Here is a 17275-nt window from a genome sequence, read left to right as displayed (position 1 = left end):
TTAAACTAAGATTACTCGAGTGCCAACTGCGGGGGTACTGTGAACCAAAATATCATAGGCTCTATGAAATCTATTCTGAAAAGACAGTCTTTTGCTATAATGTCGACTTTAATAAGAGGACCCCTGTGGCGCTACTCATCGAGAGGGAAACAGGAAACGACCTCCTAGACAACGCTCCTCCACTACCTATCTTCCCACTAATGCCAAACTTAGCTAGGGATCGGCTGCTAATACTACCTTCATCACTAGTGCCTCCGCTAAATAAGCGAGAGAAAACGCTATCTGAGCGTGATGAGTAGATACCTCTAGTAGTTAATCTAAGCTAATAGGAAACTGAACTGCGACTAGATCTTGGGTATTCGATCTTTAGTAGTAGAAGATGACCACTACGGCGTCTCCTGGAATTACTTGGTAAGGTATACACAGTAGGTATTGATAACCGCACCAGCTGGACAAGTCGACCTAGCGACCTTTCGCGAAGCTATATCTGGCCTAGACTAGCTAGACTAGTAAGCCGCCATCTAGAAAGAATATACGTCGGTTCTTAAACACAGGACCTAGGAAAGGATTCGGTAGGATGATATAGACCATATGATTGGCTATAAATAGGTCTTCAAGACCAAAGTCAACGGAACGCGCAAAGCGCAACTGGTCATCAAAGGGCTACCTACAGAAACACGAGATCGACCATCAAAAAACGTTCCTTGCTGTGTCCCGAATGAACTCCGTCTGTTGCATTATAGCCGGTGTCGTTTTACGCAGATGAAAACTCCACTAATTCGATACGGTTACCGTATTTATCTAGGGATAAGCTCATTCGTCTATCTATATAGAGTTGCCAGAAGGCTTTGAAGAGCCAGGGTATAAGTGTCGGCTGTGCAGTTCACTGTACGGACTGATGCAGGCTCCGCAAATTTGGTACCAATATGTCCACCGCGTTCTGGCTTCTGATGGCTTTGCCATGCCCTAATCTGACAGCTCTGTGTTCTCCAAATCGAATTACGTCGTTTGTGTCTATATCGATGACTTCCTTGTTGCTTCGGCAAACGCGCACGAACTCGAATAAGTGCAACACGTATTACAAAAACAGTTCCGACTAGGCACCCCGCGTTCGTCCCTCGGAATACAGTTCGACTATCACATCGATGGGTCCGTGTCCATTTACCAATACCAGTACATCCTGCAGGTGTACCCTTTACTCGTTTACAGAGCACAAGAAAAAGGGTGAATTTTGGAAAGAATACACACCAGCGTAGTAGTAGCATGGTGGTAATGATGAAATATAATAAGAATATACTAAAGATACAAGATAAAAGAACAACAAGATAAAAATACAACCAGCTACCTCAGCCCCCCCAAGGATCAGGAGCAAGCCATGGGGCAATCGGGATCCTGATCCCGGGGAGGGCCTTCAGCCCCAGGAGCGCCATCCTGTGGCGGATCCTCTCCACCCTCCCACCCCCCCCTCCTCCTCCTCCAGCGCCGCCTCCTCCCCACCCCTATCCCCCTCCCCCACAGCCTCCGCCTCCCCCACAGCCTCAGCTTCGGCCTGAGGGTCGAGGATGGCCTGTCCAAGCTGGCGGGCCACCCCCTTGCCCTTCGCGGCCTTGCCGGGCTTCGTGACCTTGTTGGCCTTGGCCCTTCCAAGGTTGCGCTGGCGGGCACGGCGATTTCGTTCCTAATGAGTGCATTGTATTGTTAACTGATACTTATCATGAGTACAAAATGGTATAAGGAACCTCAAGCATTGACTTGGAGGGGGGGGGGAGGTTTTTCATTCACTAACTTCCAGTGCCTGATAGACACTGTGCAAGGCCCGCGAAGTGGCATCACCCGCGGCTATGAACACCCGACATTGGGAACGGCTATGCTGTGAACCGGGATGCAGGGGACAACGCTATTTTTTGAATAACATCAGCCATAGATCTGAAATCATCGCTCGTAAATGGGACTTACCTCTTCGTCCGGGATAAAGCGCTTAGATTTTTTGGTCATGATGAAAAACGACCTGTGAACAGGGGACTGAGAGCGTAGTTCAATGAAAAAAGGACCGTGAACAGGGGACTGAGAGTGTAGTTCACTAAAAATAGAATTGTGGACAGGGAACTAAGATCGTAGTTCAAAAAAGGACTGTAATCAGGGGTCTGATTTTAGAATACTGAAAAAAGGACTGTAAACAGGGACTGAGAGCGTAGTTCAATGAGAGTTAGAGAAGGAAGAAAAAAAAGAGGGACAAGAGAGGTGACGGAAGAGGTATTTATACTCCTAGGTGGGATCACTACGTGAAGTGAATGAGTCCCAGGATCACCACACCAGGAACACGTCCATTCCTAAGATCATTCACTACCTTCTCTATGATCGACCAATCACGCTTCTTCACAGGATCACCTGCCTAACCTGAGAACTCAGGACTTCTAGCGTGTGATTCAAATCTGCCTTTTTTTTATACTGTATAGACCTGCCTGATGCCCTAGGGGTCAGTTTTCTCCCACAGTAAACGAACTTAGCTTTCACAACAACTGCTTAATACGCTATACCACCAAGGATCGACCCATCATCCCAGTAACCTCTAGATCACCTGTTGGCCTTTTCCTTTCCTTTGATCCGTTTGATCCTCAGTGGTAAATTTCTTTGATGATGAGACTTTCTACCGTCACTCCCTTTTCTGCTACCGTCACTCCCATAAAAAATCAGTAAAATGACTTTCACTTTAACAATACATCAAGTCCACACCACCTTCGCAGGCGCCTTCCATCCTTAGATTTTCTAGTCTACCTACCTAACCCTAGTTTAATCTAGAACATGGGGCTTAATATAAGGGAGGGTATCACCACCACTCTTTATCTACCTCTCTATTACTTGGGTATACCGCAGACTTTTTTGATATATGTTCGAAACCTTCACCAGACTTTTGCTGTTTCCTCTTCTCCTTCCACTTTATTTCTCTTCTCTTTTCTTTTTTCTCTTTCTTTTTCTATATCGCTATTTATCAATTTAGGAGAACTTTGACTATTAGATTAATACAATATGAAAGAAGGTAGAATTCTTGATAGGATACTAAGTATGATACTAAGTATAAGACTAAGTAGAAGACTAAGTAGAAGACTAAGTAGAAGACTGGGTAGGAGATATTTAACAAATAGTCCATTCCTATATACACACCTTCTTCGAGTATGATAGCTTCACCACCGACTTTAGAGGTTAACGTTACGTATTCTATGTCACTTGACTCCCGATGATCATCGACATCTATAGCCAATGTACCAGGAAAGAAATGTGGTCGGCTCTTCGATCTAGATTTAATAAAAAAAAGTAGGTGGAGCTGATGGTATGATGCCATCGACCCACCGGATTGCTCATACGGATATTTCGTCTGCGGGCATCAAAATCATTTCAAGATTTCAATGTTTCTAGATTTCAAGATTTTCAGGGGCAAAAGGTGTGTACGATTTGAGTTACACACACATGGTATTCGAATTGTCATTTACTTGGGGTGCCTGATATAGTCATATATACTCCGTATTATCCTTGGATTCATCTATATAGTGGATCTAGATGGCGTGCTTTATAAACCCGATAAAAACACATCCAATTTAATTCTCATTACATGTTTAATGGCACTTGGATCAATTGATCCATATTCTAACTGCTAAAAGTGCCAATAACGCAATGGCTCGTCAGGTTGCCCTCGAGATTTCACTCGCTGCCGACCTAACCTCGACGAGACCTTCTTTGAAGAGGTGCGTGGATTCCCACTTATCCCGTACATGTCCCATGGCAATGGGTCTCCCATTATGGGTGGTAAGGTGGTATCGGACGCTCTTATGCCAACCGAATACACGACTGGTCAAGACTGGGTGGCTGCAGATTTCAAGAACTCATACCCCGAGAAACTGAAAGAGAAGGTTCTGAACAACTGGACCAAAATGTTTGAGGAATAATCTTTTTACATCTTCTCTCGATCTTGATGCTAATAAATACACCGTTCTACCTCTGGATGGAGTAGACTGCGGTAGGCCCAAGGGCATACCTGTGTGGACGGCCCGTGGGCCTGTCCAGGTGGACAGAAAGTGATTTGTCTATAGACATGAAGCCCGTGAAAAGACTGTAAGGCCCGTGAAAAGCCTGTAAGGCCCGTGAAAGTGGATCTTAATTTTTGGCATAATTTATGCAAAATATGACAATTTTTAGTATCCTAGCTGTTAATTACTATAAATAAAATCCATACTTTTACTACTAAGAGATAGGTTTTTATATATAATAACTCTACTGCCTGAGATTCCATAAGTTAATTATTTCTGTAGAAATTAATGACCCTTATTGATCTAATAAAATTTAATAGATAAGACTCTCCTGCTTAATATCCCTGGCTAGTCTCCTACTAGTATTCTGCCTTTTAAGTTTGAGTCTTCTTGTAAATTAGAAACAAGTGGATCAACGATGTGATATGTATTCTGTAGTGGGTGGAGAAGCGAAGCAAAATTGCCAATTGAAACCGTTGGTTACTGTATGCCCACGGTCCGGCCATCCTCACGACTTTCCGCTCGATAGCTTTTATGCAAGTTATGCTCTGTTATGCCCGCGTTGCCATTTCTGCTCCAACATTGTGGTCCCTTTGGCGGGCCCTGCGGTTTTGTATTTATAAGAGTATTGCTAGCAGGTATTGGTCAGCTTGCTCGAATTGGTGGATCTCCTCTCTTTCATATTTCCATTGGTCGAAAACCTTGAATAGTGGCGAAGTAAGGGCCAGTAGTAGTTGCCTTTTATCTTCCATCTTTTTCTACATTTTTCAACTTTAGCCACCACCTTTGGTTCTTTCTAGGTTTGTGTTTGTATCATGATTCGGGTCTGGTGTTGGGATAGCATATCTGTGGCTAAAAAAAAAATCTTCAACCGAGTGGATCCTTTTTTTAAGCCATAGAGATATGGATCCACACAATAGAACGAATCGGGTGAGAATATTAAGAACTTTCTGGAAACGTGCCAGGGAAACGATGACACTGCATGAGCTGCTTATTAATTGGTCAACTCTAAATTTTATTCCAGGATTCGACCATCCAAACTCAATTACCGCGTCATGTCATCAAATAAATATCTCCCAACGGACATAAGTAGGACTTAAGACATAAAACCGTGGTTGATGACAGGATCCATATATTTTATTCAGACATGGACCCACACAGTAGAACGGATCGAGCACGGATCGGGCAAATATTGGGAATTTAATGGAACCGGCCCAGGAATATGACGTTGAATGGGGGAAATTTGTTCTGTATAAAGGGACAATGGGTTTCCCTACTGATGCCGGTCAGTTTCAATCAGTTTGAATACATACACACACCATAATCATCATGGGTTCTACCGATTACAAGTTTGAGGGCTGGATGGGCCTAGACAAGGAGTCTGCCAAGGGCAAGATGGTCTGGCAGGAATTCGAGCCCAAGCCGTGGGAGGAGACTGATGTTGATATGCGTATTACGCACTGTGGTATCTGCGGTAGTGATATGCACACTCTACGAAGTGGATGGGTATGTGATTCTCATACACAGGAAAGCGTCTAAAGGATAAATGCAGGATCTAATCAACTTGTCGATTAGGGACCGACTAATTACCCATGCTGCGTTGGTCATGAGCTGGTTGGAGTTGCAGTCCGCGTAGGCTCAAAGGTCAAGGACATCAAAGTCGGAGATCGTGTTGGTGTCGGCGCGCAGAGCGGCTCCTGCTTGAACAAGGATGGCAACTGTGAGGCTTGTGCTTCGGGTCTTGAACAACACTGCTCCAAGATGGTTGGAACTTATGGAGGTACCTTTGCCAATGGCGGCAAGTCGTACGGTGGATATGCGACCTACAACCGATGCCCTTCGCACTTTGTCGTTAAGATCCCTGACGCCCTCTCCTCGGCCCACGCCGCCCCTATGCTCTGCGGAGGTATCACCACCTACTCGCCCCTGCGACAGAACGGTTGCGGCCCGGGCAAGTCCGTCGGAATTGTCGGTGTTGGTGGTCTTGGACACTTCGGAATCATGTTTGCTAAAGCACTGGGCGCCGATCGTGTAGTTGCCATTTCACGCAAGGGCGATAAGAGGGATGATGCGATGAAGCTTGGTGCGGACGCCTACATTGCGACTGCCGAGGATGAGGACTGGGCCAACAAGAACGCCAACTCCCTGGATCTCATCATCTGCACCGTGTCTTCCTCCAAGATGCCCATCATGGGCTACACCCAGCTGCTGCGTACTCGCGGAACCTTCATTCAGCTCGGTGCCCCCGAGGATGGCGGACTTGAGATCCCTGCCTTTGCCCTGATTATGAAGGGTATCAAGCTCGGTGGCTCCTTGATTGGTAGCCCCGATATGATCCGGGAGATGCTGGAGCTGGCCGCTGCTAAAAACCTGAAATCTTGGGTGGAGGAGCGACCGATGAAGGAGGCCAACCAGGCCATTCTTGATATGGATGCTGGCAAGGCTCGATTCCGTTACGTTTTGGTGAACGAGCAGTAAATGCTGGCAATGCTGGTACTGTTTGAATATAGAGATAAAAGGAAGGAGCGTTTAAATATTTTTTGAAGCGATAGAATGAAATAAATGATGCGAAACATTGATCATGAGTTCTGCTCTGTCTGTCCCATCTTCTCACTCCCACCTCCCCTTCCACACCTTCCATTTATATTCTTCACAATTTTTTATCAACCACTGATCCACAAATCATCATTCAAGATGGGTACAGACAACCACGGAAACAAGTATTCCTACAAGGGCTCTGGCACGAACAAACAGGTAAGTGGGTCTTGATATGAAGGGAATGTCCTGATTGATAATCTAGGGCAATCATTACTGCTCGCGTGACTATGGCCCAGACGCCGTGAACCAGAACAGCTACCACTACTCCAACAAGTATGAGTAATTGGAATGAGAGATGGGACACTACTAATCTCTCACTATAGAGATGGATCGTACCATTATTCGAACCCAGATGGTAGCACCTACCACAGGAATGCTCAGGGCGAGGCTACTTACACCCCGCCATCTTCATCGAACCCGGGTAATCGTGGTGACTCCGGCAGATATGGAACCAAGGATAGCCATGACAGCCACAAAATTCACGACATCCGCGACAACCATGACAACCATGAAATCCATTAAACTTACGATAAGGCACGGTATGCATGACAGCCACGACCACTATGACGATCATGGTGACTCTGACGGCTACGATGACTATGACAGCTATGACAGCTCGTACGACTAGACAAAAAACCAATGATGCCTTCATACACAGACTTATCAACCGGAGAATCATCCGTTGAAGAATGTATTTTTTACTTCTCGATGGCAAGGTGGAACCTGAAACAGATACTTGAGAATGCCCTTATTCATTCTTATGACATAGCTAGATCTGAAATACATAAACTTATTGTATGTCTTTGTTGAAAATCGAGATCCCTCCTACGATTGGATGGAGCTCGTCATCCCCGCACTTTCAGTGGAGACAAATTGTCGACTATACCAGATGTAGCTTATCACCGTCGGATCGGAAGTCAACGATAAGAGGGGGAAAGAGACCCCCGTCGCGTCAATTAATCTCTCCTCTCGAGTTCAACTTTGAAACGCCTTACACGATGATACCCAACCGAGTCTGTGCTCGTTGCGCCCAAATTGTGAGTTTGCATTGCATCAGTAGCGACAGACACTAACAAGGACAGAAACAACGTTGTGATGGTGGTCTGCCTTGTTCTCGGTGTAAACGTAAGTCTCTCTCAAAGTACCAATGGACACAGGTTGATGTCTTGACTAGGCTTGGGCCATGTATGCAGGCCGAGAGAACCAGCGGAGAGCGTGGGTCCCTCGAAAGTGATCATCTCACGCCGACCACGCGCATCGCGCTCACGTCGGGGTTGTTTGTCATGCAAGGCTAGGTAGTAGATCTTTATCGGTGGATCGAGATGGTGAGACTGATATGCATTCAGGAAAAAGAAATGTGATGAGACCCGCCCAAAATGCGTTGATTGTCGGCGCTTGAACTTGCCCTGCCAATGGCCTTCCAGCACACCGGTGGCTAGTCCACATTCCCCGGAATCCGATTCTTATACGACGGAACCAATGCACCACTTTCAATCGGATGTGGATCCGATTGATAGTGCCGACGGAGATCCGCTGACCCTTGACTGGAGCACACCTGATAACGATGATGACTTTATCGCCTCACTTTTCCCACATCCATTGTTGCCCACTCAAACACCTTCCCTGGGGTCGCCGGTCTCCACAAACCCGCATTTACGGAGCGAAGAAGATCGTTCGCTGTTCAATCACTATATTCATGTCGTTTCGCGTGCCCTTTCCCGTTCCCATGATTCCGACCGGAACCCATTCCTGGTGACGCTGTTGCCCCTAGCTGCCACATCAGATACTGTCACTAGTGTAATCTTGAGTTTGAGTGGATGTCATTGGAAGCGGGTCTACCCAAGCATATGGGGCTGCGCACTAAGAAGACAAGGCCAAGGTAATTCCCCTGCCCCGGGTTTGGGTGTAAGCTAACGATTGTAGCGTTGGCCCAAGTGAATAACCTTCTCGGCAAGTCAGATAGCCGATGTACTTTTGAAGCATGTGTTACCATTCTATTACTCTGCTTGACCGAACTATTCGATGGCACGTCGCGGGTATGGAAATGGCATCTCAAAGCCGCCAGTGCCATTTTAAAGTCGCCGGCCTTTCAGTCTCTCATTTCGACCGACGAGTGGACATTCTGTATTAGCTTGTTTCACTATCTGGATTCGATGTCGACACTCTCTCGATGCAAGGCTCCCCTTTTGCACCCCGAAACAAGCATGACAGAGCTCACCACCAACTTTCGGCGAAGCAGTGTACCACAACTGGAACGTGGGGAATCCACCACGGCTATTTATGGAATATCTCCAATTCTGTTTGACTTTTTGGGCATGGTCAATGTCCTGGCTGATCACCGAAGTAAACGGGTTGACGAACTCTCTGAAATTGGCTTCCGCGCAGCGGCGGCAAACGTGGAGACCAAAATCGACGAATGGCGGATGAATCACGATGAGATTCCTGACCAGAGGCCTGACACGAAATTCGCAACCATTGCAATGGAATGGGCTATTAGACTGCGTCTACATCAAGTAGTAGAGGGGTATGATCCTTTGCATAGTTTCGTTGAAAAAGCGATCATCACAATCTTAGATGCCGTGCAAGAGATTCCTTACGCTAGTCGAGTGGAGGGCTGTCTTCTGTTTCCACTGGTCATTGCCGGGTCTTCGAGTGTAACGATTGAACGAAGGATGATAGTGAAGGAGCGTCTAATGGTGATGGAAAACACCTTGGGGTTCACTCATATTCAATATGCTCGACAGCTACTAGAGACTGTTTGGGAGAGTTCCGCATCCGACCTAAATTGGGCATCAGTCCGATATAGTAAGTTTCCGGGCGTTGTATTTGTATAGAATACTGTATATAATGAGTTATGAAGCATGTTTAGCCTGCCAGAAAGTGACCTTGCAATACCCAATTTGGTCTTGAAATACATGTGAACAATTGATTGAAATCCCATTTGATTACCAGTGTGATCTATTCTCCAATTTGAACAGTTCTTCCTTCCATCAGTTGAGCCAAGTCATCACGCATGTTATAAGCACAAACTTCCTCAATCGTCAGCTTCCCCGGGCGATCTGACGAGCTACTCCACCCTATCCTTTCGCTGAGATCTTCGCGTGCTCTGAAACTCGCCTCCTGAATCCGAGTCGCCCGGGGTTTGCGCAACTGCTCATACAGCGACAAGCCTTCAGTGACTCCATAGTCCTTACGGAAGTTCTTGTGGAAAATCAAGCCAAGTGCGCCAGCATCTTCAAAAGCAATACAGGATCCCTGTGATTGATCAGGCATCATTGGATGGGCTAGATCTGTCAGCCCAGAACTCTCATACTTAGCAAAGAAGACTCACCAGCGTCGCCAAGCAAGCAGACTTTTCCTTTCACCCAGTATGGATACGAATCGTGTCTGTACACTATTCAAGCGCATCAGTCTTTGTTCGTCCGCGCCAACAAGACAACTTACATCGCCACATCTTGATATCCTCGGCATTCAGCATCAATTTTCTCATTCTTGGATCCAGATCGGGGAAGGTGTCCACCAGTTGCTCAGGTGAGGCTCCGATACTCCAGCCATCTTCGCGAAGATTGTTGACAGAGGCTGGATAAAAGCAATAGCAACTGACGACCTCTCCATTGCTACAAGGGGACATAACAATTTTGTTGATACCGAATCCGCCCCAATACTCAATAGCCTCGTTGGAGATATAGTCCTCCAGGCCGAGGGAGCGGAGTTTATCCGCACCGATAATACAGCGATAGCAGCATGATGTGGACATGGTGAAGTTGGGAGTGATTCCCATGAACTCTCTTGTGAGTGACTAAAGCGAGTCAATATTGAAGGTTTTCTGCTGGTACTTGAACTTACTCGGATTCCGTCAGCAGCCACGATGATATCGGCGGATGTCTGCGAGCCATCCTCGAATTGAATGGTGCCTTCTTCCGGGTTGACATTGATGGCCTTGTGATTGACCTTCAGCACACATTGAGGCCCTTCACCAGGTTCTTCAAACGCGGACTTGAGGAGTTCCCGGTGAATGTCGATCCGATGGAAGTTGTTATAGTCCTGTTGATGTCAGGCGATATTCATCAGTCTGTTTCGACAACTTACTGTCCCGAATTTCGACTTATAATCGCCAAGCGGGTATGTGCTTTGAACCTCTCCATCCGACCAATTATGCATGATCAATTGTCGAAGAATGACCTATGATGAATTAGATGCGTCCATTCGATCTTAGGTGTGACGCACTGGCTTCGCGGATTGAATATCGACCCCCCATTCTTTAAGAAAGCGACTTCCATTCGACGCAGCACTCAAAGATGCGCCTACCTCGCCAGCAAAATCGTATCGCTCATAGACGGTGACTTGATGACCTTGTCTTCGAAGAGAAACGGCAGCTCCTAGGCCGCCTAAGCCGGCACCGATGATGGCTACTTGAAGAGGCGAGTCTGTACGGGAAGGCATCTTGAACAAATCAATAATGACTGAGAATCGAAACACTGGATTTTCTTCTAATTATATAGGTGTAATGAAGCCATTCTAGTGACATGACTCCACCAGTCTAGACTATCTCGAGTTCTTATCGCCTCTTAATCTACCCGACGGTTGCATCGCCTAGCGCCAATCCTTCCCCCAATGGTGTTAGCCTCCCCTGAATCACTTCCCGGGAACTTTGGAAGCTTTATGACCTATCTTGATGTTATCTTGCCTCTCGTATCAGTGCGTTGTTCTTAAAAGGCAACATAATGGGGAACAACTCCACGGAAAACTCCATCCACCCTGCCCATCATGGAGAAGAAAGACACCCCTATGATGAAGGATGAAGAGTTTGACTATGACTTGGGCACTGCATCAGATGACAAGAAACTTATACGCAAGATCGACTCGCACATCTTGCCTATCATGTTTCTGACTTACTTCCTTCAGATGATTGACAAGATTTCCATCAATGTATGTGGCATCATGGTATCCTTGACAAAACTAACGAGTGCAGTACGCGAATGTGATGGGTTTTCAGGACGACCTGGGGATGACTGGGGATGATTTCTCATGGCTGGCAATGGCCTTTTTCATTGCTTACGCTGTTGCCGAAATCCCTCAAGGAGCTCTGCTTCAACGATTTCCCGTGTCAAAGGTGCTCGGCACAAACGTTTTCTGCTGGGGCATCATTCTTTGTTGCTCCTCCGCGACCAAGAACTTTGCTGGAATGATCGCATTGCGCACTCTTCTTGGTCTCATGGAAGCGGTCATTGGTGAGTCTTCTTGTATTCCTATGGATCTAAATCTGACAATCATAGCACCGGCTCTCACGATCTATACGAGTATGTGGTACACCCGAGCAGAGTCTACTCCGCGATACGGATTCTGGTACTGTGGATTGGGAGCGGGGCAGATAATCGGAGGATTGATATCTTTTGCAGCCCAGCATGCCCCTGCTAGCTTGTCGTTCAGTGGCTGGCGCATCATGTTTGTGGTCATCGGTGCTGTCAATGTCTTGGTTTCGCTGCTTGTTCTTTTCGTCTTGCCAGAGACCCCGGCGAACGCCAAATTCCTTAGTGAATCAGAGAGACTGCGTGTTTCCCAGCGCCTCCAGAAGGATCAGGCCGGTGTTGGTGCCAAGACCTTTCGCTGGCGCGCTGTGCTTGAGGCATTTGCTGATCTCCAGACGTGGCTTTTGGTTCTTCTCACCATCCTGATCACCATCCCCAGTGGAGTGATTACTACCTTCTCTTCCATTCTGATCAAGGGATTTGGATACGGCAGCAAGCAGAGTGCGTTACTGAATATGCCATCTGGTGTAGTGAGCATCGTCTCTACGATGTTGTCCACATATGCGATTGCCAAAGGCTTTTCTCGGTGGATGGCCATTGATCTTTTACTGATTCCGACACTTGTTGGTTCTTGCCTCATGTCATTTCTTCCATCCTCCAACAAAGGGGGTTGTTTAGCAGGGATATATTTGGTGAATACGGTATGTTACTAGGAATAAAATTCCAGCATTTACTGACTTACCTAGACTGTTGCTCCGCTTGCCCTGATCTATGCGTGGACTGGAGCCAATTATAAGGTATGAGATCACCCAGTCTGTTCCACCATTCCAAGTCATACTAACTTCTGCTCATAGGGATACACGATGAAGGTATTTTTCAACTCTGGATAACCTGCTAGATTCTAATGTTTATAGGTCGCCGGCGCGGGAATCGTCTCAGCTGGATTCAGCATTGCGAACATCATCGGTCCCCAGACCTTTCAGTCCCAAGACGCGCCTCAGTGAGTATCTCATCTTTCTGCTTCTTACTCCAACTAACCATAACAGCTACATACCGGCGAAGATTACATTAGTCGCGGTCAATGCAGCAGCGATTTTGATATCGACGATCTTGCGGATAATGTATGGTCGTCGAAATTCTCGTGCCGATCGTTTGGGAACTGCGGCACGCAGTTCAATGGAAGGGCAAAGCATTGATGTCGGCGATAATACCTGGCGCTATGTGTACTGATAGCAGTGCAATAGCATGGCTCATGAAATCCTACCAAGTGCATGTCGATGAATCGTTCAACTAATAAGGTGGAAGATAAAAAAAGATACTGAGTAATCGGTGAGATCACACCTGCAAGTAAGATTAGATTAATTTGCTATATGCAATCTTCAATAGAATCTTTGTTGCAGTAGAATCTCAGATCCTCTTCCAATGGATAAATGATCTTCTCTTCTACTTCCGCTCGAAATTTATCTTCCATCAAGCTTGTGTAAGCAGCGTCAAGCCCGGACACGCATCGCTGCACACTATTTTTATAATTTGGACTACAGTCCATCTCACTGGCCAAGCGTCTTGCTGTCAGAACATCGGAGTACTCCGGTGGCTGGAAATAGTTAGTGGCAGTCATGGAATGTAGGGGGAATGTCTACCATCTTTCTCTCCGTCTCATTCTTCAGCTTTTCGAGCGCCTGCCTATACCATAGTTCTAAGATCACAACTCCTGGTGAGAAGGGACATGGAATATTCCAGTAAAGGTTTGGAAGACTGTTCGACAAAGAAGCCAGCCCAAGTCGCGGTCCGAAGCTTCGTCGAATTAGTGGGTTGTTAAAGTCAACTTTCTCCAAGGAACGGAGAAATGAAATGTCGGATTTACTCCAGTAATCGCTTAGCCACTCAGTGGTATTTAATTGCATCACCGAGGAAGCTAGCTTAAGAGCTAAGCGAGACCTTTGCTCCAGACGGAAAGCTTCATCACTTAGAACTTCAGCAAGCGACACAGTCTCGATGTCCTTGAAGCTCGGTAGCCTTTGCCGATGATATATCGCCCTGATGCGGTGTTGTGTGCCTTTGTGGCTTTTGATAGCCCCCAGCCACTCCCATGATGATATAGGCCCTATGATCGCTGCACAAAGGTCGGAAATGTATCCATACTTGGCAACTGGTGGTTCGATAGCAAGCTGGACCCGAGTATGACTCTCGTGACAAATGGTGGCTTTGCTCTCCCAGGGCTGCATTTCAATTTCCCGCCAGTTCCATGGTGAGCAGAACTGCGCATCCGATGTGAATACCGCGTGGAAATGAAGACCTTCTGCCGTGATTTTGGCGTTGCGAAACTCGAGCTTCATGTTCACGTCGGGACGCAACATACAATTGCAGGCAGGGGAAGTTTGAAAGTTGCGTTGGAGGGCTTCATACAAATCGATTGCATGGGAGCGTATCTTTCCATAGTGATTCGTACCTTTGCGAGACACGCGGCGAGTGATGATGGGCTTGTTATGTTCCGTAAGCCTTAACAGGAAGTTGTTCAGACGCCCAGCTTCTTCAAGGTGCTGGGTGATTCCATCCTTGTTAAGTACCAGGATAATTCTCTTCTATGGCCGCCGACGAGACTTTGTATTAAGCTTTTCATTGGGTTCTTCGTTGTCTCCGTACTTGGTGATCAGTTCCTTAATCTTCCCTAGCTCCTCATTCATATCCTCCACCGTGTCCAGATATTGCTGCACAGACTTTGTTGAAATATGTGCTCTTGAATGAGGTCTCCTTCCCGCCATCGAAGATCAGTGGGATCTTGCTTCTGCACTGGCATCGCATTGGTTGGCAATATCCTCCATGAACCGCCTGCAAGAGTTACCAAAGCTGCTCTGCTCTCGGGCTAGACTCCGACCGATCCGTTTCAAGACACGCTGGTATGAAAGAAGTCTTTCAACAGGCCTCTGTCTTCATGAAAGAAATTGAGAGCCTCGGTGAGGATCGGGTAGACAGCCAGAACGAGCCCGACTACCTCGAAGCCACTCATTGTGGGCACAAGTGAGCAATCTCTGATGAGTTGGAAAGAATTTCAATCTCCCGGAAACCTTTGAGTGGAATATGTGATCTGCTTTAGCGCGTATGCAGTACATCACAGCAACCCCGCTTCAGCTGAGATACGGTGAAACTCCCGAGTCATTTCCAAGATGAGTTGGAGCAGCTTTTCAATTCGAAAACTTTGCAGTTTATTCTGCAGTAAAGAAGACTGCTAGTTGTCCCACTACCTCATATTTGCAGTGGATCAATTACAGACTCCTGTATCCTTTCGTTTCTCTCCCTCAACCCCACCTTACTCGGAAACCAATCTTACAATCATTTATGAAACGAACCCGATCTATACGCACATGGCAGACGAAGAGCCTAAACGATCTGATGGTCTGGCCGCTCTACCGGGATACCCAAGCTCTCGGGACGCTCATCTACGGAAGCTCTCAAAATAGGACCAATCAGTGGATCGTCGATATATTCCTGAAGCTGTGTTTTCAAAATTTTCTGGAACTACTGGAGGACATCCCGGAGGAAATGCGCTTGACTGTGCAAGATGATCTTGGCAGATTTCGTGTTTGGGTGGGGAACTTTGGCGGACATAGAAATCCAATGGATAGACTGTCATTGGATCACCGACTTCGAGAGGCTCCAGAATTGCGTTGCGAAGTTCAGAATCACATCACCGATATTTCTGAAGGAATTTTAGCAGCAGGTGACGCTATTTCCAAAGTTATTTGACCAGCGTGAGTTCAGCTTCCATTGTTGCTGATCATATTCAGGACCTCTATCTCTGAATTGGGGAAGTCGAACAAAACTTCCCACGAGCAAGCCCTCTTCTGGTCCGGAATATGATGCCGGGTCAGATTCAGATGATTCAGAATCAGACTTGGAGTTTTGGGAGCAAGTAAAGGAGGATAATCAGAACTATTCTTAACTAGAAGAATATCTAGAGGATATTGATTTTACAATCACCAGCCTGTGAGTCTCTTCGTACCACTCAGCAGGAATGGTGCTTACAGTCGTGGCCAGTTACAAATTCTCCCTGGCCCTCCAGAACCCAGCTGACTTTTCATCGCAGGCATCACGTATCGATCTGAGTCATTTTGACTTCCATGATATCCAGCATGTATCAGAAAAATTCAATCTTCCACCAGATACCAGGCTTGTTCAACGACTTGGAAAGCAAACACAAAGCGTCGTCAACTTTTAGCATATCACAAGGAGCATGTCGAAGAAATTGCTAAACATCTTGATATCCCTGTAAAAGCCAGGGAAATAACGACACCACAATACCCACCAGAAAGTTTGCCCATTGGAACAAAGCGCATCCCAACTAAGTGGACTCAGGATGCCCACACCAATGCTGCATCCGATTCAGGACGGACAAATTTCTCTGCAACAACCTCAACCGTTGGTGACTAGCGCGCTTTTTTCATTCCTCCCCCGCCACAACATCCGGTAAATACAGTCTAGGACAAAACATTCTTATGTCCATACTGTCATCAAATGATACAGCTCAAAGTCATGGAACAAGACTGGAGGTACCATGTATTTCACGACTTGCGGCCCTATATCTGTACATTTGGAGACTGTATTCATCGCAATCAGCTTTACCACATTTACACTGAGTGGAGTGAACATGAACTCCGACTCTATCGACGAGAGTGGTTTTGCAAGTTATGCTCATGCATCTATCATTCCAAAGTTTCCTTTTTGGAACATTTGTGAGATGCGCATGGCGATGCGCTACCAGAAGACACAAGGAAATTGGTGCTGGAAATGTCTGAACGGCCGATATCTTCTCCGCAGCAATGTCCCCTCTGTAAGGAATCTGTACCAAATCCGGAGAGATTCCAGGAGCACCTGGCCAGGCATCTTCGACAACTATCCCTCGTTTGTCCTTCCTCGCTTGAAGTCGGAAGAGACCAAACATGCGTCCCTTGAAGGAGGTTTAGATGACCCCCAACGGGCATTGATATCTGAACAAGAGCAACCAGGATCGTCCAAGTCCGCAGCAAGTGAGAAGTCGCTCCCTGTTGAAAAAGGTCAGGCTTTGAGTGAGAGCCCGGACTTAGATCATCATCGTGAAGTATAAAGTTCTTGGCAGCAGCAACGGCCTGACGAACTCGTGGCCAGTGGGTGCAACCTGGTAGCAATGATGGAACCAACAGGAGCATCATCGGAGCAGAACCAGTCAGCCGAGGCCGGTGACCTTACTAGGCAGGTCATTGAAATTCGCAAGGAAATCACAAGCATGAGCACTCTAGGATCAATTCTTCAAGAGCAGAAACGCTATGATGAGGCTGAAGGCCTGTTGAGGCACGTCTTTGAAACCAGGAAGACTATCCTTGGACTTAAACATCCTGAAACGCTATCAGATATGGCCAACTTAGCATTGAC

At 46.7% G+C, this 17275-nt stretch overlaps 9 protein-coding genes across 9 annotated transcripts; 6 read left to right on the top strand and 3 right to left on the bottom strand.

Annotated features, from left to right (window-relative positions):
• Positions 1-1411: 1411 nt before the first annotated feature.
• N7520_003319 (uncharacterized protein) lies at positions 1412-1995 on the bottom strand (the record flags this gene model as incomplete). Its single annotated transcript, XM_057137254.1, has 2 exons — positions 1412-1678; positions 1957-1995. The coding sequence occupies 2 exons, from the start codon at positions 1993-1995 to the stop codon at positions 1412-1414; spliced, it is 306 nt and encodes a 101-aa protein (XP_056997719.1).
• Positions 1996-5351: 3356 nt separating this feature from the next.
• Positions 5352-6500, top strand: N7520_003318 (NAD(P)-dependent alcohol dehydrogenase; the record flags this gene model as incomplete). Its single annotated transcript, XM_057137253.1, has 2 exons — positions 5352-5528; positions 5598-6500. 2 exons carry the CDS (start codon positions 5352-5354, stop codon positions 6498-6500), a joined length of 1080 nt encoding a protein of 359 aa, XP_056997718.1.
• Positions 6501-6716: 216 nt separating this feature from the next.
• N7520_003317 (uncharacterized protein) lies at positions 6717-7142 on the top strand (the record flags this gene model as incomplete). The annotated part of the gene is made up of 3 exons (XM_057137252.1): positions 6717-6776; positions 6823-6893; positions 6944-7142. 3 exons carry the CDS (start codon positions 6717-6719, stop codon positions 7140-7142), a joined length of 330 nt encoding a protein of 109 aa, XP_056997717.1.
• Positions 7143-7618: 476 nt separating this feature from the next.
• Positions 7619-9454, top strand: N7520_003316 (Zn(II)2Cys6 transcription factor; the record flags this gene model as incomplete). Its single annotated transcript, XM_057137251.1, is given in 5 exon segments — positions 7619-7661; positions 7678-7745; positions 7814-7900; positions 7974-8499; positions 8544-9454. The coding sequence occupies 5 exon segments, from the start codon at positions 7619-7621 to the stop codon at positions 9452-9454; spliced, it is 1635 nt and encodes a 544-aa protein (XP_056997716.1).
• Positions 9455-9578: 124 nt separating this feature from the next.
• N7520_003315 (uncharacterized protein) lies at positions 9579-11063 on the bottom strand (the record flags this gene model as incomplete). The annotated part of the gene is made up of 6 exons (XM_057137250.1): positions 9579-9904; positions 9952-10014; positions 10065-10419; positions 10467-10664; positions 10710-10802; positions 10848-11063. The coding sequence occupies 6 exons, from the start codon at positions 11061-11063 to the stop codon at positions 9579-9581; spliced, it is 1251 nt and encodes a 416-aa protein (XP_056997715.1).
• A 324-nt stretch (positions 11064-11387) lies between these two features.
• Positions 11388-13099, top strand: N7520_003314 (uncharacterized protein; the record flags this gene model as incomplete). Its single annotated transcript, XM_057137249.1, has 7 exons — positions 11388-11549; positions 11593-11851; positions 11897-12570; positions 12616-12666; positions 12724-12738; positions 12784-12869; positions 12916-13099. 7 exons carry the CDS (start codon positions 11388-11390, stop codon positions 13097-13099), a joined length of 1431 nt encoding a protein of 476 aa, XP_056997714.1.
• Positions 13100-13235: 136 nt separating this feature from the next.
• On the bottom strand, positions 13236-14631 carry N7520_003313 (Synaptobrevin; the record flags this gene model as incomplete). The annotated part of the gene is made up of 3 exons (XM_057137248.1): positions 13236-13463; positions 13510-14446; positions 14471-14631. The coding sequence occupies 3 exons, from the start codon at positions 14629-14631 to the stop codon at positions 13236-13238; spliced, it is 1326 nt and encodes a 441-aa protein (XP_056997713.1).
• Positions 14632-15259: 628 nt separating this feature from the next.
• Positions 15260-15809, top strand: N7520_003312 (uncharacterized protein; the record flags this gene model as incomplete). Its single annotated transcript, XM_057137247.1, has 2 exons — positions 15260-15587; positions 15655-15809. 2 exons carry the CDS (start codon positions 15260-15262, stop codon positions 15807-15809), a joined length of 483 nt encoding a protein of 160 aa, XP_056997712.1.
• A 72-nt stretch (positions 15810-15881) lies between these two features.
• N7520_003311 (uncharacterized protein) lies at positions 15882-16970 on the top strand (the record flags this gene model as incomplete). Its single annotated transcript, XM_057137246.1, has 3 exons — positions 15882-16001; positions 16037-16285; positions 16398-16970. 3 exons carry the CDS (start codon positions 15882-15884, stop codon positions 16968-16970), a joined length of 942 nt encoding a protein of 313 aa, XP_056997711.1.
• Between the last annotated feature and the right edge of the window lie 305 nt (positions 16971-17275).

This window comes from Penicillium odoratum (genome assembly GCF_028828045.1).
Source record: "Penicillium odoratum strain IBT 22623 chromosome Unknown utg000003l_segment0_segment0, whole genome shotgun sequence".
Taxonomy (NCBI): Eukaryota; Fungi; Ascomycota; class Eurotiomycetes; order Eurotiales; family Aspergillaceae; genus Penicillium; species Penicillium odoratum.
This window is presented reverse-complemented; position numbering and strand designations above follow the sequence as displayed.